Source organism: Poecilia reticulata, chromosome 8, assembly GCF_904066995.2.
Source record: "Poecilia reticulata chromosome 8, P_reticulata-male-v2, whole genome shotgun sequence".
NCBI classification, from domain to species: domain Eukaryota; kingdom Metazoa; phylum Chordata; class Actinopteri; order Cyprinodontiformes; family Poeciliidae; genus Poecilia; species Poecilia reticulata.
Window position 1 is genome coordinate 22851973 of NC_088837.1, and position 27384 is coordinate 22879356.

The 27384-nt window shown below is 41.0% G+C and overlaps 1 protein-coding gene and 1 long non-coding RNA gene across 2 annotated transcripts; one reads left to right on the forward strand and one right to left on the reverse strand.

The window, feature by feature from the left end:
- The first annotated feature begins 4259 nt into the window (after positions 1-4259).
- gfap (glial fibrillary acidic protein) lies at positions 4260-15522 on the forward strand. Its single transcript, XM_008416311.3, has 9 exons — positions 4260-4927; positions 9165-9225; positions 9301-9396; positions 9970-10131; positions 10438-10563; positions 11651-11871; positions 11949-11992; positions 13034-13116; positions 13231-15522. Exons 1-9 carry the CDS (start codon positions 4413-4415, stop codon positions 13270-13272), a joined length of 1350 nt encoding a protein of 449 aa, XP_008414533.1. The 5' UTR covers positions 4260-4412; the 3' UTR covers positions 13273-15522.
- Positions 15523-16889: 1367 nt separating this feature from the next.
- On the reverse strand, positions 16890-27384 carry LOC103468925 (uncharacterized). The gene is made up of 2 exons (XR_014088734.1): positions 27312-27384; positions 16890-17466 (listed from the first exon to the last, which is right to left on the reverse strand). It is a non-coding gene; the product is annotated as an uncharacterized LOC103468925 (long non-coding RNA).

The following is a 27384-nucleotide window of genomic DNA, read 5'->3' on the forward strand; positions in this document are numbered from 1 at the left end:
TGTTTTCATTTAATGTCTGATTTATGCAGCTTTGTACTTTTCTGCTTTTTGACACTTGTCGTGCGTAACCGTGGCAACAGGGTATTGTTTTTACAGTTGGGAGCATCTGATTAGCGTCTTTAAAGCTTAATTTGTTAATATTTCCTTTGGTTGAGGCTTTTAATGTTTCGGATGGTGTGAATGCAACTGGAGAGATTTTTTTTTTACTTTTCTACTTTTTGAGAGTTATGATGCGTAACCATGGCAACAAGCTATCGTTTTGTTTTTTTTTACTCGGAGCAGCTGATTAGCATCTTTAAAGCTCAAATAATACTTGAACTATGACCCCAAACTTTAGAGAAAACCCATTAAACCAATTTTAATATGTTTTGCTACTGCTGCATCCTAAATGCACAAAGAAGCGTCGTCGCAGATCCTTCCTCCCAGCAGCTTTTTAGACTCTAACCAAAAAAATAAGATCACTGATTTTGTTGCTCTGCTTTTTGTTTAAACTCATTTTAAAATTTTATTGCACTTCTGTTTTTCTGCACTGGTATACTGCATTGTAAATAGTCTGTACATTTAGTGTACATGTAAAATGTACATATTAAAATATTAAAAGTAAAATTTATTAAATGTACTTTTTTTTCATAATTTTTTACATATTAAGGTGTCAAATGTAATATTTTTAACATTATAAATTAAACCCAAAATTCAAAACAACCGTTTCAATGTTACGAAAAGAAATAAATGATAATAAAATTACCATGCAAACAATTTCAGTAATATTGAAACTAAATTATAAACAAATATAAATAAAAACAAACGATGAAGAACTTCGATTATAAATGTGTCCATTCTACCAGTTCAGCATTGATTCATTCTCTGTTATAGGGAACGATAAAGGCTTTTTCTATTTTATTGTCCAACTAAAGAGATGATTTCCTCTAAATAAGTCGTCCGTTTTTGTAGAACTAGCTAAAGTAGATTTTTTAATTCGTTGGATCTGAGTCGGTTCTGTTGGCCAGGATTCGGTTTGGTACGAGGTCACGTACGTTCAGACAACAATGCAGCTGAAGTTTAGCTTTCAGGGAGTCCATGCGGGTATTTTATTTTAAAATGCCAAAACAGTCCAAGTTGAAAGGCGGTGATGTCGTCCAGGCTGGAGATCAGCGCTGCTATTCCGCCTCGTTCTCTCTTTTTGCAGTTCATCCTGAGGCGATCTCCCTAAAACGAAAACATCAGTCAGCTGTTTGTCCCTCCGTCTTCCAGGAGGCAGGGGAAGCTCCAGACTGTACGAACACTCTGTTTGGATGCTTAATTATCAGGAGAAATTACCTCAGTGACCAAATCTAAGGCAACAGCGGCGATTGTCTGAAAAATCCACCGAGCCGAAACAATTAGTGTCAGCGAGATGATGCAACCGCGCCGTTAATCCTTGGAGATGGAGCCTTTTAAGTCAACAAATCTCTGCCAGACTTACTGTGCCATCTTGTTTAACCTCTGTTAACAGAAACCAATTGGGATTCAAGACACTGATGCTGTTTTTCTTCTACAGCATCAACGCTGCGGGCCAGATAGTAAAATGAAAGGAGGCTTTATTCACTGGCTCCCAGAAACAATGGCAGTGGCTTTATGACCCAAAGAAATCCTTGTTGTTGCCCTGCTGCTTGTAGCGAAACGGCCGTTACTGCAAATATAACCATTCAGGATTTATTGTTTTTTTTATTATTATTGTAATTGAGCAGGAAATTCCTCAGACGCATCAAGAGTTACCATTTTAATTTAATTTATATGAAATTTGGAAACTTTTTTTGTGTATTTAGTCCCAATGCAAAAAGAATTTAGCTACTTTTCCTAATGGCATTTATTGAGAGAGAGAAAAATTACCAATATTAATTTTAATCTAGATGATCTTTGGAATCTTATTTTGCATATTTAAACAAAATGTCATAAAAATTTTGCAACTTTTCCTAATGACATTTATTTAAAGGGAATGAAATTACCAATGGTTATTTAATTTGAAGTTGGATGATCTTTGGAAATTTATTTTGCGTATTTGGACCCAAAACAATGAAATGGCATTTATTGAAAGAGAGAGAAATTATCCACAGTTATCATTTAATTTTATCTCCAACATAATCTTTGGAATCTTTTGCATATTTGGACCCAATGTAATTAAATTTTATCCACTTTCCTAATGGCATTTATTGAAGGAGTGAAAGAAAAGACCAACTTGAGTGAATAACATGCTAGTTCTAATAACCATCTGATAAATTGCAGCTCTCTCTGTTTTCGCCAACATTTCTTGTGTTTAAATTTCTGTTTCTGTGTTGAGGAACATTAAGTGATTTGATCTCATCTCTAAATTGTCGTCTGGAAGAAAAAGCCAGAAGGAGAAGATTTGCAGAAGAGCTGAGCCGTCTGGTTGTCAAGGCAGTGGGAGAGCAGCGGATCGTAACGCAGCCTCAGTTCGTCAATCTGAAGCTCAGATTGAGTTTGCACTCCGCGAACCTTTTCCTCCTAACGCTGCACTTCGCCATCCATCAGGACGTCCAATAACCTGAACTTCACACACAAAGACCCGACACTGAAAAACCTGCTGCTTTCTCTCTCTGCCTGAAGCAAAAATATGTTCCACCAAGACGGTTGGATAGTTTGGAAACTCCAGTAAAAATCTTAGTCTTTGTTTTTGTGCACATCAACTCAAGCTGGATTGGAGTCAATAGAATCTGAACAGCGATATCTAAGGTTTGCAACAGATTTTAAGTTTGGATTTAGGTCTGGACTTTGCTCAGTGTGTCGTTCAACGCACCAACCATAAAACCTGCTAGGTTTATTTACCTCTAATTGCCTGATAAAAATCGATCCCTTGCACTACGCTTTGCTTCGTTTACAGAACTCAGAGGTTTTTAACTTTACCCGACAGAAAATCATCAACTTTCACAACTTCTGCTTCTGTTCATTGATTGGCCCGGTTCAAATTTGACCAGATTAATCCACTTCAATGGGAGAAAGCCCAGACTGAGCAGTGAAGAGGTTAGAATCAAGCGGATCTATTTTTATTTTGTTAATATTTTGTTAATATCTTTCAGTTTTTTACTGATATCAAATCACAGGTTTTCATTTACGAGGATTTGAGTAAACGGTTGGATGTTATGCAGTTATCAAGTGACGTCACACTTCCGGGAACTTTGTAACGGACAGTCATCCTCAGGCAGTTGCTATGGAGTTGCTATGACAACAATAAAATCACGAGCTTAGAACTAGCTCTCGCTTCACTTCTGTCTAACTTATAAACAATATAAGTACGTTACAGCTATGACTTTAGCAATTTCTGAGTACTCTACCCACCTCTGTGTAATACTATCAGTGATATTTACTGTAGTACTAACAGAATTAGCTTAGCTAATGTAGCTTTTAGCTGATGGCTAAGACGGATATGTAGCTTACATTACTGCGCCAGTCACCAGAAACTTATTCACACGAAGAGTTCGTACGATATTTACAATCAAACATTGCAGATAACGTGATGCATTTATAGATTCCAGGTGAAGCTCCTCCATGTTATACGCTCTCTTTGTGTTTATTAAGTAGTTAACTATATCGTAGATCGGAGGCAGCTTGTCCACATCGCCTGATATATTTTCATTCTCCGTTTCCTCCAGGTCGATCCCCACAGCAGCCGTTTTGTTTATATCTCTTTCTCTCGCACATTGATCAAGAGTGTCTATATATTTTCCTTTTGTTGGTCTTGAATCCTTGGGTTCTACTTCCGGTTCAGACTTGTGGGAACTATTTATTACATGCCATTCAGATTTTCACATCTATTTCACATTGAAACACCACTTTGTCCAAGTTTATCCCATGAAATCCAAATAAAATGGACTGAAGTTTGTCTGTCATATGACAATGCTTCTAAAAGGCACATTCCCATTGATTTGTTGTCTTTATCTTATTTGTAAATCATTGTTTCTGTATTTTTAGCTAGCTATGATGTCTCTCCAACACCCCCTCCCCTTGTTTAATCAAAGTCCCTTTCTGTGTCTCTGTGTTTTGAAGAGCTCATGTGTGGTCAGGTTGGATTTGTGGCCAGAGCCTGTCACACAAATTCCTTTTCATTCGCTTGGAGCAGAAAAAAAGCGAGTTGGACAAAAAGGGGTTGAACGTAGGACTGAAAGAGCGAGTGAGTCAGAGGGAGGAAAAGGGGGAGAGGACGAAGTAAAAAAAATAAAAAAATCCAGGAGACATTTGTAGTTGAGTGGACGAGCACGGACAATCCCTGGCGCACAGCTTTCTGAGTGTCATGTAAACCAGCCCTTCGCTCTCCCCTTTTTGTCCCATTCACTGCCCGCCCCACCCTGTGGCCCAAAGGGGGGTTGCTCCCTCTATAAAACCCCTGCTTGTGCACCGGGTGAGCTTATTCCCCCAGCATGGAGAGCCAGAGGGTCCAGTCCTCATACAGGAAACGTTTTGGGCCTCAGGGCGGCTCGGGCGCCAGAATCGGTAGCCTGTCTTCCAACCGCCTCTCCTGGCATGGCACCCCGCGGTCCATCACCCTCTCCAGCCCCGTTTCCAGGCTCTCCCTGGGCTCCGCCAGCACGGCCCTGCTGCTGGGGAGCCCCGGTGACCGGCTGGACTTCTCCGCCGACTCCCTCATGAAGGCCCACTACAAAGAAATACGCACCAACGAGAAGATGGAGATGATGGGCCTGAACGACCGCTTTGCCAGCTACATAGAGAAGGTGCGCTTGCTGGAGCAGCAGAACAAGATGCTGGTGGCGGAGCTGAACCAGCTGAAGGTGAAGGAGCCCAGCCGCCTGGGAGACATCTACCAGGATGAGCTCAGGGAGCTGCGGCGGCAGGTGGACGGGCTCACCAACGGGAAGGCCCGGCTGGAGGTCGAGAGGGACAACCTGGCAGCCGATCTGGCCATGCTGAAGCAAAGGTAAGGCAGTGGGGGGTGGGACTCCAGTGGGAGGCGCGTATCCACACAGGATTACTAAGTTTAATGATTTATATGCATTTAAAGACCGGCGGTACTCACGTTGACTGCCTAGGAGAAAGTTTGTGGCAGTCGAGAAACACCGACTAGGCTATAGAGCAGTGTTTACTAAACTTTTTCAGGCTGAGAACCACGTAACTCGATGTATACATACAACCTGAAATGAAAATATGAGGCTCTTAACTCACTTTGTTCATCCTAAAGGGAAATGCTGTTTGGTAAATGTGAATGGCCATCAACACATCGACTCATTTTGAGTTATTTCCAGATTCAGACAGTGTGGATTCTAAGCTCCAACGATGTCAAACACATGGAAATAAAAGAAGTTGGGTGTTGTGAGCATTAATAACATTTAGGGCTATTTGTAATTTAGAAGCTCAACAAATGGAAAAACAGACTTGAATTGCTTTGCCAGAAACAAAAATCCTCTTCTATCCAAATCTATTTCTATCAATTTCATTTATCTATTGTTTTTAATTAATTTAATTGAATCATTTTAATTAAATAATAATTGTTGACATGTGAGAAGAGTATTATAAGCAAGCAAAGTCGTAAAAAACAAAGAACAGTTCTCACCAACTGAGACTAGTTCACGGCTTGGAGCCGTTCAAAAGAATCAGATTGTTTGTGAATGACTCATCAAAACTCAGCAGGTTTTACTCAACTTCCTCCGATAATTCAGAAATCCTGCAGTTGTTTCCTTTCAATCAATATTTTCAGCTTTTCTTTTGAGTGACCAGGGTTTAAACCATCATTATTTTTAAACCCAGTCCTTTGCTAAGCTAGCTGTAGCGTCGCACTTTGCGATAACGTCACAATAAATAGTCATTTACATGCAGTACCTTTCCGACCACCGGGGGGCGCCCACGGACCACAGTTAGAGAAATCTGCTATAGAGAGATTATTTGTTTTTTTAAAAATGGTGGACTGCCTTTAAGCTGTCACTGGTTGCCATGGTTACCCGGAATTACCTCTGGAGTTGACGCACAGATGGATTCTTCATAAAATCAAGAAAATTACAGACGACCCCGACCGACCTCTTTATGAGGCCGTCATGGGAAAACGGTGTCAGAGGCTTCTTCAGATTCGCTGTAGCACAGACTGCTACAGGAGATTTCTTCTGCCAACAGCCATCGCTAAATACAATAACTCTGAATTTAGTGAGTTACGACAACATTCAACTTCCCTTTCCGATCAATAAAGTATTTGAGTTTGAATTAGCCAGCATGTTGTTGGCCTACAACTGTTTATCACAGTTAAGCTGCCAAAGTCACATTGACAGTTTCTACCAACTGACTGTTTACATTTTGTTGCACGATGAAAATAAAGTAATGAGATACAAACATTAACGTGCAGGAGACAAATGATGAGGAAAAGATGGACCAAACCTCAGGTGCTGGACATTTATTATTAGAACATTAAAGCCTTTTTATTCAGTTATTTTAGTTCATATAAATAAGACAAACGTATCTGATAGGGATTTCCTAAAAATTTAAATTTTCTTAAAAACTGCATTCATATTTAGCCTGCAGTCATTTTCATGCAGGCTAAATATTATAGCCAATTTTTTTTCATTTTCACTGTTTAACATTTTCAAATTTCAACAAATTTCAGCATTTCCTCTAAGCTACTTAAAAAACTTACAGGTTTTACTTTGCAAAACAAATAGCTTTAATTAATTTTGGCACAAATAGAGTTGAGCTGTGTTTACCCGTTCATTTAAATGGAGATGCGGTTTTCCTGGAATGCACACCAACATGCGCGGCGGGAGCTTTACTCCCTTTTTCTAAACTTGATCCTGACTGAACCCCTCGCCGCTTTTGGGAGGCTGTGGAGGAATGAGCGGCTGCACAATGGAGGCTCCGCACAAAGGGAGGCAGCTGTTCGCTTTTCCTCTCGTTTTTCATAAACAAATTAATTGATGAACATCGCCTCACCGGGCGGATTTCACTTCTCCAAACCAGAGGAGGGTGGAGAACCCAAAAACTTGACTCAAGTAAAAGTAGCAGCACCTCAACATGCATTTATTAAAAGTAAAAGTAAAAAGTAGCCATCAAAGAAATGACTCAACTTAGGGTAAAAAAATGTTACTCAAGTTTATCAATCACTTAATATTTAAAAATTACTTAATCAGATGGACCAAAATATAAATTTACTGCAAATTTTGATATCAGTTTATTTCAATAAAAAACAACTTATTAAACTTTATCAGAAACTGCAGGTGTGTTTTTGTCTCTGGTGGATTTTTGGTTAAAACATGTTTAATTTTCATTCAGTGGGTAGAAAATCCAGACATTTTACTCAAGTAAGAGTAGAGATACTTTTAATAAAGTTACTCAAGTAAAAGTAAAGCATAAAAATACTCCTCAGACTACATTAAAAAAAATTACTCCGGTAAATGTAACTAGTCACCACCCTCTGGTAATAATTACATTCGCGGCTGGACTCAACAATTTAAGCTCCGATTGAAAGTCTGAGGGTGGGAAGATCTGCTCCCTGCCCTCTGACCGCGCAGCTGCTCGTCCTGTGAAAGATTGGTGCTCTGAGGGTCAAAGGTCACCTTCCAGGTTCCCACTGACTTCTGTGCAGCTCTGCATGAAGCTGTACAGACGTTATGCAAAGCCTCAGCGAGTCCAGTTCTGTCTGCGTGCGACAGATGGATGGTGGGGCGTCGTCCGTCCCAGTTCAGGTCGGTCCTGGTGTGTGTGTGTGTGTGTGTGTGTGTGTGTGTGTGTGTGTGTGTGTGTGTGTGTGTGTGTGTGTGTGTGTGTGTGTGGTCCATCCCGTGGGAAAGGCCTCTGGGTGTTAGATCAGAGTGAAAGTGCAATGATGCATGAGCTGCCCATTCAGCTGAGTCCTGTTATCCCTCTGCAGCACAAAAAAATGCCAATTGAAAGTCTAATCAAAATATTTTAAAATCCTCCACATGCAGGACAAAAGTCCAGTTTCTCTGACTACAACATGCCGGGTTGATTATTTAGACCAGCGGTGTCAAACTCATTTTCGTTTTGGGCCAAATCAGGATGCTGAATGCTCTTAAAGGGCCGGTTCTCCCAGAATGTGTTGATAAAACCTGATCACAAACTGTTAAAATATCAATGAATTCTTAAAATTAAATAATATTATTGAACGTCTTTTCAGTCTCTCAAGGATTTCGTGACACTTTTGTGATTTTCTTGCAACAAAATTCAAAGTGTTTGTGTTTCTAATTTGGAAATATTTGCACTCATGACAGTAAATGAAACTTTTTATTCTTCGCTGTACAGATGATGGACTGACATCAGTTAAGGCTGAGGCAGCTGTTCAGCACAAGTCAGAAAGATTTTGACAATTTTTGAGAAAAATCTGCTATAAACTCCGATTAGCACAAAAAGTTTGGATTTTTCGTAAATTTCCATGATAATTCTCAAGAAACTGGAGGGATTGATGGATGTAATTTGCTAGTAAATGGATAAAACCTGCATTGATTTGATTAATAAAATAATATTTAAGCACACTATTTAGTCTAGAACGGGGAGTCCAAAGTGTGGCGCAGGGGCCATTTGTGGCCCTTGAGGTGATTTTGTGTGGCCTCCAACTTCACTTCAAACATGATACAAATTTGGCCCTGAGATGCAGATGGAGAGTTTTAATTTGTAATCAAGGTAAAATTATGACAAACATAATTTTCTTACAAAGTTTTATAACCATGCTTTAAGAAAACATTTATCCAGAAACTTTTCCTGAAAAACCAAATGTCCTGCATTTAAAATGTGCTTTTATTTTTTATTAAACTTAAATATAACGAACGTATTGAAAGAAGGTTATTATCACTGAAAATAAAGTTATTCTACTGAGCCTGAAAGAAACGTAAACTAGATGTTTTTCTGAACAGCAAACATGAAAAAATCTGCAAAGGCGTTAAAAAAAAAGAGTAAATTTCTGGTAAAAATGTTACAAAAAAAACCCTCAAATTTTTAGAATAATTTCAAAGATTTTATACAGAAAAACTTTAAAATTTCTGAGTTTCAAATGTCAAAAATGTTCAGCATTTGAACATTTTTGACATTTTTTACATTTTTTTTTAATAGAAATTTCTGAAATTAATCACTAAATTTCTAAAGTTTTGGGTGGAAAAGAAACTACGCAGATTTTTACAGACGTGTCATGAGTTTCAGTTTGGTCTGTTTTTTGTTGACAGACTTCAGGATGAGATGACTCTGCGCCAGGAAGCAGAAAACAGTCTGAACACTTTCAGACAGGTACGGCCGCGTCTCTCAGGTAATCCACATGTTTGGTAATCTGTAATCTGAGGCCGTCTGTCCATCTTTGTGAAGGATGTGGACGAAGCGGCTCTCAGTCGAGTCCAGCTGGAGAGGAAGATCGAAGCTCTGCAGGACGAGATCAACTTCCTGAAGAAAATTCACGAGGAGGCGAGAATCGAGATCAAGAGACCAGGATGATGACGGTTGATGGTTCTAACTTCTTCCTTCATTCCCTCCCTCCCTCCTCTCCTCTTCCTTCCCTCCTTCCCTCTTTTTCTTCCCTCCCTCTCTCCTCCCTCCCTCCTGTTCTCCCTCCTTCCCTCCTCCCTTCCCTCTCTTCTTCCCTTCCCTCCCCTCGTTCCCTCCTTCCCTCCCTCCCTCTATCCTTCCCTCCCTCTTCTCCTCTTCCCTCCTTTCTTCCCTCCTTCCTTCCTCCCTTCCTCCCTTCTCCCCTCCTCTCCTCCTCTCCCCTCCTTTCCTCCTCCCCTCCTTCCCTCCCTCCTCTCCTCTTCCCTCCTTCCTTCCTCCCTTCCTTCTTCCTCCCCTCCTCCCCTCCTTCCCTCCCTCCTCTCCTCTTCCCTCCTCTCCTCTTCCTTCCTTCTTTCCTTTCTTCCTCCCCTCCTCCCTCCTCCCCTCCTTCCTCCCCTCCTCCCTTCCTCCCTCCTCTTCTCCTCACCTCCTCCTCTCCTCCCCTCCTCCCCTCCCCTCCTCCCTCCTCCTCCCTTCTCTCCTCTCCTCCAGGAGCTGCGTGAGCTGCACGACCAGCTCGTGGCCCAGCAGGTCCATGTCGATCTGGACGTGTCCAAACCGGACTTGACTGCGGCTCTGAGGGACATCAGAGTCCAGTATGAGAACATGGCCACGTCCAACATGCATGAAACCGAGGAGTGGTACCGATCCAAGGTCAGGAAGCTCACCTCTGCACTGACAAACACCATTCTGCGCTGAAGTAGATTTAACTCAACTGAATCTGTGAAATCAACACTAAAAATTCAAGTTGGTGTCTTTAAACAAATATATTTAGTATTGTTCAAGATACAAGATGTTGTAATTACTTACTGGCTAGTTGTTAGCATTTAATTTTTTTAAAGTCAACAGGGCAGATTATTTTTACCAGTGTTTAGTTCAGTAAATATTTTATGTGAAAATCAGAAGCCTAGCTGTGAAAACATGCAGCGGAGTTGGACTGTTTGGGTTTTTTTCTTCCAGTTTGCTGACCTGACAGACGCAGCCAATCGAAACGCGGAGGCCCTGCGGCAAGCGAAGCAGGACGCCAACGAATATCGGCGTCAGGTTCAGGCTCTGACCTGCGACCTGGACGCTCTCAGAGGCACCGTAAGTTTTCCGGATCTCAGGAAAAACTGCGTGAAAAGTGTCCAGCGTCTAAATTAAAGAACAACCAGCTCCGTCTCCCGTCCTCCGTCTGTTCAGACTCTAACTGAAATGATAAGACAAAACAAACTTACAGGTAACTGTTCAACACAATATACAAGCTTGTTTTATGTCAATAATTCCAAAATGTACATGTTCTATTGGCGCCGTTGCCTAGCAACCCCAGCCAAGCCCAGCCCGTAACCTAGCAACCAAGTTCTAATTCCACTGGCAGATTATTTATGAGTTATTTATGAGTTGGACTCGTATTTTTCATCAATAAGAAGAAATCAATGACTTAAAACAAGCTGCTATTTATTGTCAAAAAGCCACCTGTATGACGAAACACTTGAAATAGGACAAAACTAAGATATTTGCACTAGAAACCAGACAATAGAGGCATTTTATGGACAATATTTCAACATAGTATTTGACTGGGAATCCTTTTCATTCTTTTAATCTGTAATCCATCAATTTAAAAGTAACTAAACTAACTAGTTACTGGCAGATTATACATTATTAACTAAATTGCTTTAGCTAGTTGAAAGTTACTTTTAAGTTCTTTAAAAGTAACTTAAAAACTGAACTTGTTACATTTAAGTTAGTTAAAATGAACTTTTCATTCATTTAAAAGTATCTTCACTTTCAAGTTAGTGAAAAGCAACTTAAAAATAACTTGGGTTACTTTTAAATTACTTAAGGTATTTAATAGTTAAAAGTGAGTTGACTTTTAAAAGAAAGTTAGTTAAAAGAAACTTTACAGTAACTTAAGTCACTGTTAAGTAATTTCAAAGTTACTTTTAACTTTGACGTTACTTAAAAGTTAGTTCGGTTAAAAGTAACTTAAGCTTTAAATAACTTAAGTTCGTTGAAAGTTACTTTTAAGTTGTTGAAAAGTTTCAGTAGTTTCAAAGTAACTTAAATGTCTTGAGGCAGATGAGACATCTGTCTGATTCCAGATGTACTGAGTTAATCCGCAGTAGAAACCAGAATTCGTGGCGTTTTTCGCGGTGCAGCTGCTGAATCGGAGCCGGATCTCCTCGTCCTCTAGAACGAGTCTCTGGAGCGCCAGCTGCGGGAGCTGGAGGACCGCAGCGCCATGGAGGCTGCCGGGTACCAGGACACGGTCAGCCGCCTGGAGGAGGAGATCCAGGCCCTGAAGGAGGAGATGGCCCGCCACCTGCAGGAGTACCAGGACCTCCTCAATGTCAAACTGGCTCTGGACATCGAGATCGCCACCTACAGGAAGCTGCTGGAAGGAGAGGAGAGCAGGTGAAAACCGGAGACTTTTGACGTTTTGCATCAAAAACAGAGAAATAAAAACTTGTTTTTCTTCTTTCTGCCGTCAGGATCACCATCCCAGTTCAGAGCTTTTCCAACCTGCAGTTTAGAGGTCAGAATCAGACGCAGCAATAATATTCTCTTATAATAAAATGCTTTTGGTTGTAAGAGGGGACATTTTATTTAATTGTGAGAGTGGAAAGTAGAAGCTTTTAGTAAAACTTGTTAATTATTTCTGTTTTAATGAGTCAGAAGCAGGAGTCGAGGCTAAATGTCTTGCATAGGATTATTGTTATTGCTATTTAAAGTAATTAAAACAAAATAACTTACATTTAAAATGTAATGTCTTGCAAATAAACTGAAATAAAAATAAATGTTAGCTTCTTTGTTGATTGTAGGAATGTAAAGAGAGATTTATGATTATTTTTCTTGCCAGTTAAGATAATTAAAAACAAAAACTTATTGGCTAGTTTGGTGATGAAAATGTGCACTGATAAATTTAGGACATCTATTTTTTTATTTAAAATCACAAAATTGTGAAATAAACTGAAATGATAATATATTTTAGATATGTTAGTTTTAATATAAATGTACAGTGACACATTTAAGATTCTTCATTTACCATTTAAAGTCATGAAATAAAATGTAATGAAATAAATGTCAGCTACTTTGGCGATTATAGCAAAGCAAACAAGGATAACTCACCAGTTAAGTTAGTTAAAAACAGAGTAAAAATATATTTGTATTAGCTAGTGTGATGAAAATATTATTATTTTTGACATTTAAAGCCATAAAACAGTCAAATAAACAAAAATTATAACAATAAACGTGTGAAGTGACACATTTAAAATCATTACACAAATCCCTTAATTTACTCTGAAAAACGGCTTTCTATATTTTTTTGTTTGGCTTTTCAGTCAGTCGTTTAATAAATGTTAGAACATTTCCATAAATTAAAACATAATATGGACAGTTTAAATGTCTCATTCTAATTCATTAATACAAATATTTAGATGCTCAATCCAATCAGTCTTAAATATTTAGTGTTTATTACAAAGCTTAGTAGGAAGGGAAATGTTTTTCAGATTTTCTTGCGTTCTCCAGAGATCCTAAATGTTTTTTGGTTTTGTTTTTTTGTCTGTTTTCGGGTTAGAAACTAATTTGGACACTAAAACTCCGGAGGCTCATGTGAAGCGAAGCATCCTGGTCCGAACTGTGGAGACCAGAGACGGGGAGGTAGGAGCTGCGCCGCGCTGCACCGCTCATGTTTCCCCGCCAGGTGGCAGTGTTGGACCAAGAGTTACTTTTTGCTGTTTTTAAGCATTAAATCTGTTTTTTTTTCCTTTTCAGATCATTAAGGAGTCGACCACTGAACACAAAGACCTTCCTTGAATTTCAAGGAATTTCTCCATTATGTCCTGGAACACATTCTGATGTTTCTGAATGAAATATTCCTTTATTTTCAGTTTAAACCTCAAAGCTGCCTCCATTATGAAGCGCTTTCTAATCAGTTTAGCACCCTTGCAATTACTTTCAGACTAAAATGTCCACTTTTAAGTCGTGTAACCGATTCTACTAAGATGTAAAACATTATTGTAGCTGAAAAATGAGATTTTATTTGCCTTGACCCCAGTAATCTGTCATAGAAGAGGCCTTGAAATGTAGATTGTTTTGATCTCATTTGTAGTGTTGTGCAGGTTGATGTGTGGTTACGTGTATGTGAAACGTGGGGGGCAGGAGGGAGCGCTCGGTTCGTAAACGCTGAAACTGGATTTTAGGTGAGAAACGGGAGGTGAGTTTATGTCGCAGCAGCTTTTGACAGAACGACAGCTGAATCCCAGCGGTTTGCTTCTACATTCGCCTGGTGCTATTTTTTTATTTCCTTCAGGATTTTCATCCACGTCTCTTTTTAAAGTCCTGAATATCTGCATGTTGTTCTGTTAGACATCTAACAAGCTGAGGTTTCAGCAGATTAATTTGAGTTTTTCCTCTCTAATAATTTGTAGCGCAGGCAAAGTTTTGCGTCTTGTATTGATAATTGAGTTTCTTCACTTTTTTCTAAATCAGTCTGCATTGTCTCAAGCAGAGTGACTCCTAACAGTATTTCTGTGTGAATAAAATGATCAGTGCCTTTTAATCAGGCACAAGAGTTAGAAATAGTAAATCAAGCATCCGTGTACGGAAGAAGATTAGTGCCACTGGGAAAAAAACAAAAACAATCCAGACTTTTTCCCCCCCTCAGAATCAGATTTGTTTAAATTGTTTTTGCACCATCAGGAAAATCTAGTCTTTAAATTTCTTATAAATCTATCAAATAATTTTGGTACAGGTTTTCAGTGTGCAGGTTTACAAATTCTATTACAAGGAAGAAACAGATATGTGATTATTTTCATACGCTAACATCATAATTAACGTACAACTAAGAATGTTTGGGTTTTTTATTTGGATTTTAACATAGATGGACAGAATTAGAATTCTAACAAAAAAGAAAATTCTGAGCTTAAAGTCAGAATTCTGTCTGAGGAAAGAAATATCCAAATTCTGATATTAGTGCCAGAATTCTGAAATTAAAAAGTGGGAATTTTGAGATAAAAGTTGTAATCCTGAAATTGAAGCAAAAATTTTAAGGGAAAAAAAGTGAGAACAAGTCAGAATTCTGAAAAGTTTGAATTCCGAGGAGAAAAGTCAGAATTCTGAGAAAAAGTCAAAATTGGGAGAAAAAAATTCAGAAGAAAAAAATCTCAGAATTGTGATTTTAAAAAAGTGGGAATTTTGAGGTAAAAAGTTGGAATTCTGAAATTAAAGTCAGAAATTTGAGAGGGGATAAATAAGAATTTGAATTCTGAGGAACAAAAAATTATGAGGAATAAAATTTTGGAAATCTTAGATTAACATCAAAGTTCTGAGATAAGTCAGAATCTTGAGAGGGAAAAAAAAAATTTGAAAAAAAAAATATTTTGAAAGTCAAAATTGCGAAAGAAATCTGAATTCTGAGGTGAAAAAATCTGAGAAAAAAGTCGGAACTGTGAGTTTAAAGTCAGAACTCTGGGGGGAAAAAAATCTGAATTTTAATGTGTTTAAATTTTTTTGGGTGGCTCTAATCCGTGTCCTGATTTAAAAGCTGCAGTTTTTTGAGGACGAAGCGTCCGGACCAGGCTCTCATCTTGCAGACGAGATGAAGACGGGCAGGTCTCTGTTGAAGGCGTGGAAGCTAACGTGACCTTTGCCCTTCATACCGGGGTTCCTGCTCAGAAGCGGCAGCCAGTTTCTGTGGCGTTGGGCCAGATAGCGGATGATTAGAGCAGCAGAACTCGCTCTCTGATTTATTAGGTGTTTTAGTTCTGGAGGATGTTGGCGTTGGGAAGATGGAGGCACGTCAGACCTGGTTTTGGTTGGAGAGCGCCGACTGAAACACGCCGACAGGCGCTACCGAGATCGGAGCGCCGCCTCTGTCCCTCACCAAGGTCACTGACTGGGTGATTCAGGCCTCCTACTTTGTCTCCTTTCCTTTCTAACACACTTTGATGTATTTTCTGCCCTTGTTTAGTTTTTGTTTAATGTTTCTATTATTTTTTTTGCTTAGGAAATGTTTGCAGATTTAGCTCTGACCAATGCTAACAATAAAATACTCTCTTTCCTGGAGGTGTTTTATCTGTGTTTGTATTTCAATGCGTCGCTCTGACAGATGGCTCCTGGAGATTTTTCTGTCTACACATCATGCAACATATCAGAATAATTTAAGTGAAGATGAGTATAATATGCGCAGGGATTTATTTGCCCTTCAAGCGGGTTTCAGTGTCAAGAAGATGCACAGAAACATCTCAAATAAAGTGAATTAACATTATATGTGAACAAAATTCCAATTCCTGCACTGCAAAAAAACAAAATCTTCTCCAGTAGTTTTGATCTAGTTTCTACTGCAAATTTCTTATTACACTTGGATTAAGACAAAACTAGTTTACAAGTAACTTTTCTGCAAGATAATCGAACATGATTTATGTAAATAATCCCTTAATATTTATTTTAAAAAGTGTTTTCTGTGTCTTCGTCTCAAGCTCTTGATATTCCATTTTTATTTCAGGCGTAAACACAATACTCTGACCTTTTTTAATTCTGCTCCTAAAAATCAACCAAAAAAACTAAGACTACTGCTATAACTAATAAAAACTAAACTAAAAATAAGAAATATTCAATAAAAAAACAAAAAAACTTGCAAAGTAATTTAGAAAAATGAAAAGTCCCCTTTGAAAAAAAAATAACTATAATGGAAAACCCCAGATTATTATAACCCTGCAGGATGAACTGACTTGGTAACAAGGTGTAAAGTCCAGCATGTTTCTCTTATCAGGGGGACAGAAAGGGGTCTCAGGTTGGTGCTGAAGGAATTCCAGGCAGATAAAACTTTCCAGAAAAGTCTTCTTGCACACCGACGGGAAGGGTCGGGGTTAACTCCATGCATTTTGTTTTCGTTCCTGTTATCTTTGCAGTAGGTGTGAAGTGGATACAGCTGGCATGTACGCACAGAGCATAAGAAGTCAGCCAATCCAAGTAACATTAACTTATAAATGTGATATTTCTTTCATGTCAGAGTGACCTTAAAAAGCATTCAATTCATGTGTGTAAAATTAAGGCCTTAAAATGTATTAAATCCATTTTAAAAAAGTTAGTTGGCCTTAAATAGGTCAAGAAGAAACAATTAAGTAGTTTTAGATTTACAGATCCGTCCTTGGAAGGTGCAGCCCTTGGATCCGAACACGGCCAGAGGAACTGGACCGGATTGGGACGTCTCCTACGGGAGGCCCATCAAGGTTTCAGATGAACAAAAGATTATGGTGATTAAAATAAAAAATCTGAGTCCTAAAATTCTCAACTTTTTCTGCTAAACATTCAAAGAACATCCAGCAATTCTGTGGTGACATTTTTTGTTAAAACCAGATTTTACAACGCAGTAAATTCAGATGATTTTGTGGTTTATTCTGGAAATCTGAACAAAAATTTCACACCATAAGTTGAATGCAAATGAATTTAATTAAAACAGTTTTTTTTCTGTTTATGTTGGTGAAACATCAAGACGATACAGGAGATGGTGATGGATCTGGTTCTGCCGTTTCTCCATCGTGGATTCTCAGGTGGTTTGTCAAAGTTACTGACCGACTGAAGCATCGTCCACATCGGTCACAGCTGTACGGTTTCTCTCCTGTGTGGATTCGCCGATGAACTTTCGAGATGGCTGAAACTTTCGCTGCAGTAGCTGCAGACACGAGGCTTCTCTCCTGTGTGAATCAGTTGATGTTGCTTAAGAGATGATAGTTGGCTAAAAGTCTTTCCACACACGTCACAGAGGAAGGGTTTCTCTCCAGCGTGAACACGCAGATGTTTCAGAAATGAGGTGGTAGAAAAACTCTCGTCACAGTGACCACAGCGGTGAGGTTTCTCCTTCCAGTCTGTCCAGACTCCTCCAGCTTTTGCTCTGAAACAAAAACAGGCATTTAATCCAGAGAGCATAAATGAGCCTGTAGAAAACTGCAACATGCTGAGGTGACTTACATCTTCCAGTGACGACATGTTGTTGTCTCGGTTTCTTTTCTTCATATAGGAGTTAACACCACAGATTAAACAGAGACCATTTTCACAATGTAGAAATGAAAGACTAACCTCTAATCATTTTTATTTCCTTCAACTCTTTGTGTATTCTTTAAAACAAAATGTAAACATCTAGGAATTAAAACCATTACAGGTGAATTAAGAGCTTTAGGGTTTGACTCTTAGATCCAGGAGTTGGTTCGCTTCAGGCTGCGGTGTGAACACAGCCTTAGTTGCAGCAGGTGCAGCGGGTCAGGCGGTGTTCCAGTCCTGTTCGTTGCCCTCTTGTTCCCGCATCACTCGCCGCTCACACCACGACTCATGGAAAGGCACGCGAGATCTTTGGCTAATTTTAACCGTCATTTCATCAAGTTCTGGAGAGACGAAACCCAGATCAACCGAACCGCCTCCTCCTCTCCGGCCGACAGCGAAGCCACAGTTCCTGTAATCTCTGAACTCTTCATCCAACGCTTCCACTGCTGAAGTGGGAAGATGGCTTTTTACAAGTTTACCTTCACTCTCCATGGCAGTGTAACCGGATCCTTTTCTGCGTTGTGCTGGTTTTAGAGTGAATGGACCGTGACACAGTTTCTTTCAAGCGGATGATTCTCGGTTTATTTCTGACGAAAATACAGACAAAACAACCGTGTTATAGGCTGCCCGCTCCAAGTCCTCTCCCGCAGGACAACATGTCAAAAGGGCCCGCGAACACCTCTCACAACTTACAAAAAAACTAAATAAACATTTTTGTACAACGTACCTGACGAAAATACAGACAAAACAACCGTGTTATAGGCTGCCCGCTCCAAGTCCTACACCAAACAAAAGTATAAAACAAAAATTAACTTAATAGATCTATAAATAAACTGAATGTATTTAGATGGAAAAATGAAAAGCACACACCTCTCCCGCAGGACAACATGTCAAAAGGGGAGGGGCTAAGGGGCGCAAACAATTTAAAGACAATACCACAGAAGAAGAAATAAAAGGGAGGGGCTTCCGATCTTAAAATAACACAGTTAAAACAATGACAGAGGTGTTTCAGTAAGATAAGGAACAAGACAAATAACCAAAAGAAGACATTTTGTGTAATTATAATAAAAGAGAATTACAACCAGGTTACATTCACCCCCCTAGAATTACACAAAATGAAAAACAGTTAAAAGACACTCAGTACCAGTACAAAATAGTTTTCTTTCCTGCAACAGTGTAACACATCAGCATAAAAGCTACCCTAAAATAAGGTCAGGAGACTAGAGATCGCTCAACAACTAGCGAAATCTCACGGTATCCTATGGACAACAAGAGGTGCCTTTTACACCCCCCCTATACAGAATAAACATATAAATGGTACTGAAGCTTAGGCAAACAAAGAAAAAGACAATCCTAGACAATGGCAGGAATTATACAACAAGAACTTGGAGACTCACACATCAATAACAGGCTGAACATTATCTTTATCATAAAATGCCTCAATGACAGCCATGGACTCTATCAGGCGACAAACTGGTTTAATAACCCTCCCAAAGCGTGAAGTTAGGCGGCGAACAACATCCCCTCCCACACTGTCTGGAGGATGAACAGAGCCAACATCATCAGGAAGATGAGGTAAGGAACCAGCAGTCGCCAACACTCCAGTGTCCATAGAGGAGTTTTCAGAGTCATGAGGCAGGTCACTATTTCCAACTGATGGAGCTGAGGACACATCCTGAACCCATGAAGCAGTGCGGTCCTCCCCATCACTGCAGGACAGGGAGTCAGGTAGGGTAGGCTCAGCAGGAACAGCACTAGGAGCCTCGCTAAAACATTCTGTTCCATGTAGATCAGAAACCGAAGGGACTCTACCCACACTGTCAGCATGGCGGTTCACATCGCCATCCATGGTCATTCCCGCAGGTAAAAAGTTCACATCAAGCAGGAGATTGCGATGCACCACACGCTCATTGCCATGACGGTCTCTGATTCGATAAATGTGGAGAGCAGATTTGGATGCAACCACCGTGTACATCACAGGCTCCCATTTATCAGAAAGCTTCCGCTTTCCTCTGGCTCCCTTGTTCGCCACCAGGACCTGATCTCCAACTGACAGAGGGTGACCCTTGGCTCTCTTGTTGTACTGGTCACATTGGTGTTTCTGCTCTGTACTGGTGCTCTTCTCAGCCATTAGCATAGCAGCACGCAGATCTTCAATCAGTGATTTGACGTAAGAGTGGTAGTCGCAAATGGCATCGTCATGAAGAACGTTCCGAAAAACAAGGTCAACAGGCAGCCTGGGAATCCTCCCGAACATCAGATAGAACGGTGCAAAGCCAGTGGTCTCATGAACTGTGCAATTGTAAACAAAGGTCAGAGACTGGATCATCTGAGGCCATTTGTGCTTTGAACGTGGAGGAAGAGATCTCAACATGTTGCCCAGGGTGCGATTGAATCTCTCTGCAGTCCCGTTACCCATCGGGTGGTAGGGCGAGGTGTGTGATTTACTGACACCACTCAGCTCCAAAAGCTCAGCCAGCAGCTCACTCTCAAAATTTGCGCCCTGATCCGAGTGAATGCGCTGAGGAAAGCCATAAACACAGAAAAACCCATCCCATAGCTTCTTTGCAACTCTTTTAGCAGTTTGATCCTGACAAGGGAAAGCGTGTGCTAACTTTGTGAAGTGATCAGTGATCACCAAAACATCCACAGACTTGTTGTTGCTGTCCTCAGCCGACCAGAAATCAATGCACACCAGCTCCATTGGAGCACTGGTCTTGATGTTCTCCAGAGGGGCTCTCACCGCAGGCTCTGGGGTTTTACTGAGGACACACCTGGGACATTTTCTCACATGATCTCGCACATCTCTCTCCATGTCATGCCAAAAGAAGCGATGACGAGCCAAGGAGAGTGTTCGTGGCTGGCCCTGATGACCCGCATTATCATGGACACCAGTCAAAACCACAGACTTCAAAGCATCAGGGACCACAAACTGGAATCGTTTACCTTTTGTCAGAGGGTCTTTTATGACACGGTAAAGAACACCATTCAGCAATGTTAGTTTGTCCCACTGCTTCAGAATTTTTAAAACCAGTTGGTTTTCACCAAAGCGTTCCCGCCTCGATGGACGGCGTCCCCGCTCAACATAGAGGACAACTCTGGAAACAACAGGGTCGTTTTTCTGGTGAGAGACAAGGTCAGTTAGACAAAGAACTGTTGATGGACCTGTGGTGTGTGGGATTATCATGTCCAGATGGTCAGCTAAAGATAATGCATGCTGAGCCTGACCAGTATCTCCACTGCAGACAGATGTCAAAAGAGAGGAGACCTCGTCGCAGGTCATGGAGGCGTCAGCTGCAATTGAGGAAGAGCTGTCCACTGATTGGGGCTGACAGGTCAAACGGAAAACGTCCTGCACAGCGTGATCAGGAACCTCACAGACATGCTCCAAAAGTTCCTGACAAGGCTCTGACAGAAGGCGATCAGCCAAGGGCTTCACAAAAGGGGCTCTGCTCAGGGCATCTGCCACCACATTCTGTCTCCCTGGAACATACCTGATCTCAAAGGTGTATGGAGCAAGCTTAGAGACCCAGCGCTGTTCACAGGCATCCAATTTGGGCTTGGTCAGGATATATGTGAGAGGATTATTATCCGTCCACACAGTAAACCTATGACCCTTCAGCCAGTGGCTGAACTTATCACACACAGCCCACTTTAAGGCTAGGAACTCGAGCCTGTGCGCAGGATAGTTGGACTGACTGCGGCTGAGAGACTTGCTGGCAAAAGCAACAGGTCTAGCAATCTCTCCATCAGCTGGGACCTGGGACAAAACAGCACCGAGCCCATCCAATGAAGCATCGGTTGAGAGAATAAATGGCCTCTCAAAATCAGGATGTGCCAGCACCACACAGTTGAGGAGTGCAGCTTTAAGGTCTCCAAACGCTTTCTCACAAGCTGGAGTCCAGTCCTGGGGAGTTAGAACACGAAATGTTCCAGCTTTCCCATGCCCTTTGCCCTTCACTTTACGTTTCTGACCTGCGGTGAGGGCGTAAAGTGGCTTTGCGATGCGGGAACAAGCTGGAATAAAGTGCTGATAGAATAGCACCATGCCCAGGAATGACCTCACCTTCTTCTGACACGGAGTGCAGCCATCCTCCTTCATGAGGTCCTTTTTGTCAAACCCAGAGATGACCCTGACCTTCTCCTGATCGACAGAAACACCACCAGCCTCCACAACATGGCCCAAGAACCTCACAGACCTCCTGAGAAAGTGACATTTTTCTGGGCCAGCTTCAAGTTGTTAGCTCTCAGGCGACAGAAAACAATCTCCAGCCTCTTTAACGAGTCATCCTCAGAAGGTGCAAACACCAACAGGTCGTCTAGATAACAGAGGAGGCTGGAAAAGTTCAAGTCACCAAAAACGTTGAGCATCATCCTCATGAAGGAAGCTGGGCTGTTGCATAACCCTTGTGGGAGACGGTTGTACTCATAGAGTCCAAGCGGCGTGGTAAAAGCGGTATAATGTTTATCAGACTCATGGAGAGGGATGTTGTAGAAACCAGAGGTCAAGTCCATGGTGCTGAAAAGAGCATTCCCACCAAGAGCAGCGAGGCAGTCAGACTGATGGGGCAATGGATGAGCATCCTTAACGGTCTTAGCATTAAGCCAGCGAAAGTCAGTGCATATCCTCATGTCCCCAGACTTTTTCCACACCATAACAAGCGGGGAGGCATATTCACTAATAGACTTCCTTATGATACCCTTCATCTCCATCTCAGACAAGACCTCCCTCAACTGCTGATAATGTGCTGGTGGGATGCGTCGATAAGGCAAGCGAAATGGCTGGTCATCAGTCAAGTGAATGCGATGGACAAAATCCCTAGCCTCACCACAGTCCAGTTTCCCCCTGGAGAACACATCCTGGTAAGAAACCACGAGTTCAGCCAGCCGTCTTTTAGACTCACCTGACACCTCACAGCTCTCTATGTCGATGTCATGTAGACCACAGTCTCTCAGCATCTGCACTGGATCAGAACTGTGATGTGATGAGCTTGCTGAAACTGCAGAATGGTTGCAGTACACTTCAGATCTCCCCTGACTAAACGCAAAGTCCTCCACAGCAACACATGGGAAGACATCAGCAATTTTAGCATTGCGGCGCAGTACCAGAGGTTTGTCTGTTGGGTTGAGAACCTTCATAGGGACCCAACGATCCCCCCACATGGGTGTTACTACACGACCCACCAAAATGTTTTTTGGAGTGGAACGAGCAGATGACGGCTCGACGACCACAGTGCCCCCTAATGACAGTGGAGCAGTGGACGGAAGCTTCCCCCAAACCACATACTCCTGACGGGGAAGGAGGGTGACAGCCTGTCTGAGCCTGACCGTTCCAATCTTGTCAGGTAAAGTAGAGTTTGACCACCGAGAAACACAACTCAGCAGCTGCAAAAACTCCTCACACTCTGGGTTTACAGTGCCTGATGTAATGAGTTTCCAGTATCTCGAATCAGTTTTCATTCTTTGAATAAGGGGCCGGAGCACATTGCTACCAATGATGAATTCATCATGTTGGCCAGGTATCAAAAATGTTGGTACCGTAAATTTGAAGCCATAGATCTCAATGTTCAACTCATAGATGCATCGAGGCCGCGTGAGAAGGCCACCACACCCGATGAGCACCACATTCTCTGGGACTGCAAGAGGGATCAAATCAACACCCGCGGCTCTTAGTTTGCTCTCTGCCTCCACGCTCAATGTGCATGACATACTCCCAGAGTCCAACATACCCCTCAGTGTAGATCGGTCACTCACTGAAACTGAGGCATAAAACAAATCACTAGCCCTCTGAACTCTCTGTGACCCCAAGAAAACCACTTCACTGTTCTCAGGTGAAGCGTTACAACACTCAGTATAAATAGTGTGTGCATCTAGTGCATTAGTGAGGGTATTATCCACACTGCCCATGCTGCCCCTCTCATCACACAGGCTCTCTAGTTTAAACTAGGGTAGTGGGAGGATGGCTGCGGTGTTTGATGAGCAGGCTGAGGACAATCCCTTTTAATGTGTCCTGAGCCGAAGCAGTTGAGACACAGTCTGAACAGTCTGCAGTGTGAATGTGTTGTATGCTCCTCTGAGCAACAAACCCTGCATGGAGCATGCTGAGGATGTTTAGAACTACGTGTGTAACTCCCCATAGGTTGACCACGTTGTTTTGTAGCAAGAGAAGCTGCACACAGAGACAGAACTTTATCAAACATCTCTGTCATCAGATGAGGTGGTTCGACTCCTGAACTGGAGGAAAAGGTTGGCTTGGGTGAATCGGCATTCTGAAAGGGAGTCGGTCGTGGAGCAACATGCTGCTGTGGCTGCTGATACAAGGGCCCTGAAGCTGAAGAACGATCAGATGCTAAAGCAGCTTGGGGAAAACGGACAGCAAAAGGTGCCGCATCGGCTGGCAACGCAGCACTGGGTGACTGAGCACCAAGCTGAGGAAGACAGGAGAGAACAGGGCCTGTAGATGTACAGGGCCTGTTCATAGTAACCATTGGCCTCCTAAGACTCACAACATGGTTATCAAGGCGGCTCTGGACCTCAGCAGTAGTCCACTCCTCAACAGGTTTCAGCTGGAAGGAAAGAGCTAGACCAGGATCAGGACAGTGGTTGATGAACATCGTAACAACTTCAGCTCCTGGATCCTCCACCTGCTTCCCTCTTCTACGCAAACACTCATCAGCCGCTTCAATAGACTTGTTCAGTCTAATCCAGTAGTCCATGGCTGTCTCCCTATCAGCAGGCAGGATGTTATAGAAGTCTCTCATTGGTAAACTGGAGAAGATCAGCTCACCAAAGTTGCGTTTCAGAATATCAAAAACGGTAGAAACCAACTTGTCACTAGATGACTGAGGCTGGCAGCGAAGCGACACCTGAACCACATCTCTAGCTTTCCCAATAAGTCTGGATGTGATGATCTCACACATTTCTACAGGGTTCACACATCTTATTCTTGACAGATAAGATCTCATCAAACCCTCCCATTCCTGGATCGAGAAAGTGTCAGTGTGGTCACCTTTGAAATATGGTGGTGCCCTGATATCAGACTGAACCACAAACCTCATTTGTGACTGATCGGTCGGGTCACTGGGTTGGCTGTCAGCAACCTGAGACTGTGATTGACTTTGTTTGTTTGGCCCACTCAGGTTTGTTGTAATGGCATCCCCAATCTGCCTAGCCAGATCAGCAATCACCCCACTGAGAGCCTCAGTAGAAACAAGTTGGCTAAGGTCAGACCTTGCATTGCCAACGGGTGTAGAAGCAGCTACAGGGACAGGTGGGGGGTTCAGCTCAGACTTATCAACAGAACATTCATATGCACTAGAAGGCATAGGCCTACCCCTTCCAAATGACATGTAGTGTTGGCCCCTCCCCAGACTAAAAGTGACCCTCCCGTTCATTTCATCACCCTTAGAAGGTACCTCAGTGTCAGACATTTTATCGAACAGTAACAGATAAACACCATGAAAAAGAACAATGCATCAGTCAGCAAAAAAAAAAAAAACACAACTTATCTACAGGCAAAGGGTAATAAACAGACTCGTTTCTCGTCTTCAAAAAAAAGTTTTTTGTATGATTATGTATTGTTTTAAAATTAGCTTTATTTTCCCAAAACAATAAAAAAATTCACAAAATTAAAAATATGTTGGTTTTCACGTATTTCCCTTTTATGAAACAGGGTACACAAAACAAAGCAACAGAAACTTGACTTTGTTGCCAGGATACAGCAAACCAACGCCTGCCAGTCAAAGCGCAGGGCAAAGGCGCGCGGTGCAGCGAAGGCGGAGCCAAGACCTCAAAGGCGGGAAAGGCGCAGCGGAGCAGCAGCTTCAGCAGCGGAGATTCGACGTTACAGCGGGTCAAACGGCACCAAGTGTAACCGGATCCTTTTCTGCGTTGTGCTGGTTTTAGAGTGAATGGACCGTGACACAGTTTCTTTCAAGCGGATGATTCTCGGTTTATTTCTGACGAAAATACAGACAAAACAACCGTGTTATAGGCTGCCCGCTCCAAGTCCTCTCCCGCAGGACAACATGTCAAAAGGGCCCGCGAACACCTCTCACAACTTACAAAAAAACTAAATAAACATTTTTGTACAACGTACCTGACGAAAATACAGACAAAACAACCGTGTTATAGGCTGCCCGCTCCAAGTCCTACACCAAACAAAAGTATAAAACAAAAATTAACTTAATAGATCTATAAATAAACTGAATGTATTTAGATGGAAAAATGAAAAGCACACACCTCTCCCGCAGGACAACATGTCAAAAGGGGAGGGGCTAAGGGGCGCAAACAATTTAAAGACAATACCACAGAAGAAGAAATAAAAGGGAGGGGCTTCCGATCTTAAAATAACACAGTTAAAACAATGACAGAGGTGTTTCAGTAAGATAAGGAACAAGACAAATAACCAAAAGAAGACATTTTGTGTAATTATAATAAAAGAGAATTACAACCAGGTTACATCAGCAAAGTTCACAAATTTAGAGCGGTTAGTGACTCATTTGGATTAATTTTCCAAATTAAAATAATGTTACAACTTCGCAAAATCTTCAACTTAATGCACATTTTTCTTATTCACAAATTGTGAAAATAATAGCTACAGATGCAAATATAATTAGAGTTGTGTAGTAACTAGTTTCATTTACTCAATTACATGTTTAAAATATATATTTTTAGGAGTACTTTTACTACGCTTGATTTTTTTTTTTACTTTTCCCTGAGTAATCTTATTAAGGTTAAAACTGCTGGTTGGTATTTTTCAAAACAAAAGAGTTTGAGGAAAGATTTTCTTTTATTCTGAAATGTTAAGAATTATTGTTTATACACTGCAAAAACACAAAACCTTACCAAGTCAACACATTGTCTATAAAACTATCCACAAGTGGGGAGAATTGTCCTGTAGTTCACTGCAAAAACACAAAATCTTCAAGTATTTTTGGTCCAGTCTCCATGAAAACATCTTAGTACACTTTTCAGCAAGTTATGAGTTTGTTTTAAGTATAATTTCTTAATAACCAAGACAAAAAATTACTGCTAGATAATTTTACGGATGTGGTGATATGAAAATTGAAGTTGATATCGATATCTGATACTAATATTGCTGTTATGGCCCATGACGATATTTAATATTACCTTTCACTACTGTTTCAACACCTTTGAGGAAAAAACACATCAAACAGATGAAAATAAATATCAGTAGTTCATATCAGCCCAGTGTCGACTAATAACAAGCTCATATTTCTTGCTGAAAAGTTGTACACTGCAAAAACCACCAAATCTTACCAAGTAAACGCTTCATTTATCATCATCTGATGCTGTCACTTTTTTAAATAGAATGCTTTTTTAGATTTTAATCTTATTATTCTGAAATTTGAGAATAATTGTCAAGGTCTATACACTGCAAAACACAAAATCTTAATACATTTTTTTCTGTTTTTCCACCTTTAAGGAAAAAAACCCACCAAAAACAGATCAAAACAAATATCGGTTGTTCATATTGGTCCAGTTTTATTTAAAGGGTTGATACCGATAAATAACGATGTTGGTGCTGATATATCGTGTATCTCTAGATAATTTCATTTATATTAAGACATTTTTTCCCATCTGCTCTCACTTTGTTAAATCAATACCAATGAACTGACTAAAACAAGCTCCTGAAAAGTTACTTTTAATTCATTTTTGTCGTTTTTCAAGTGTACTATTTCCACCAGAAACTAGATAAAAATGGTAAGATTATGAGTTTCTGTTGCATATTTTATTCTGTATTGATAAATCCCAAATTCAAACAGTAAAAAAATGATTCAATGTTGAAATACCTCTGAGCTGTGAACGTTTTTCTGTTTGGTTGGTCACTGAAACTCCTTCGTGGCAGATTGTCCCAAACAAATC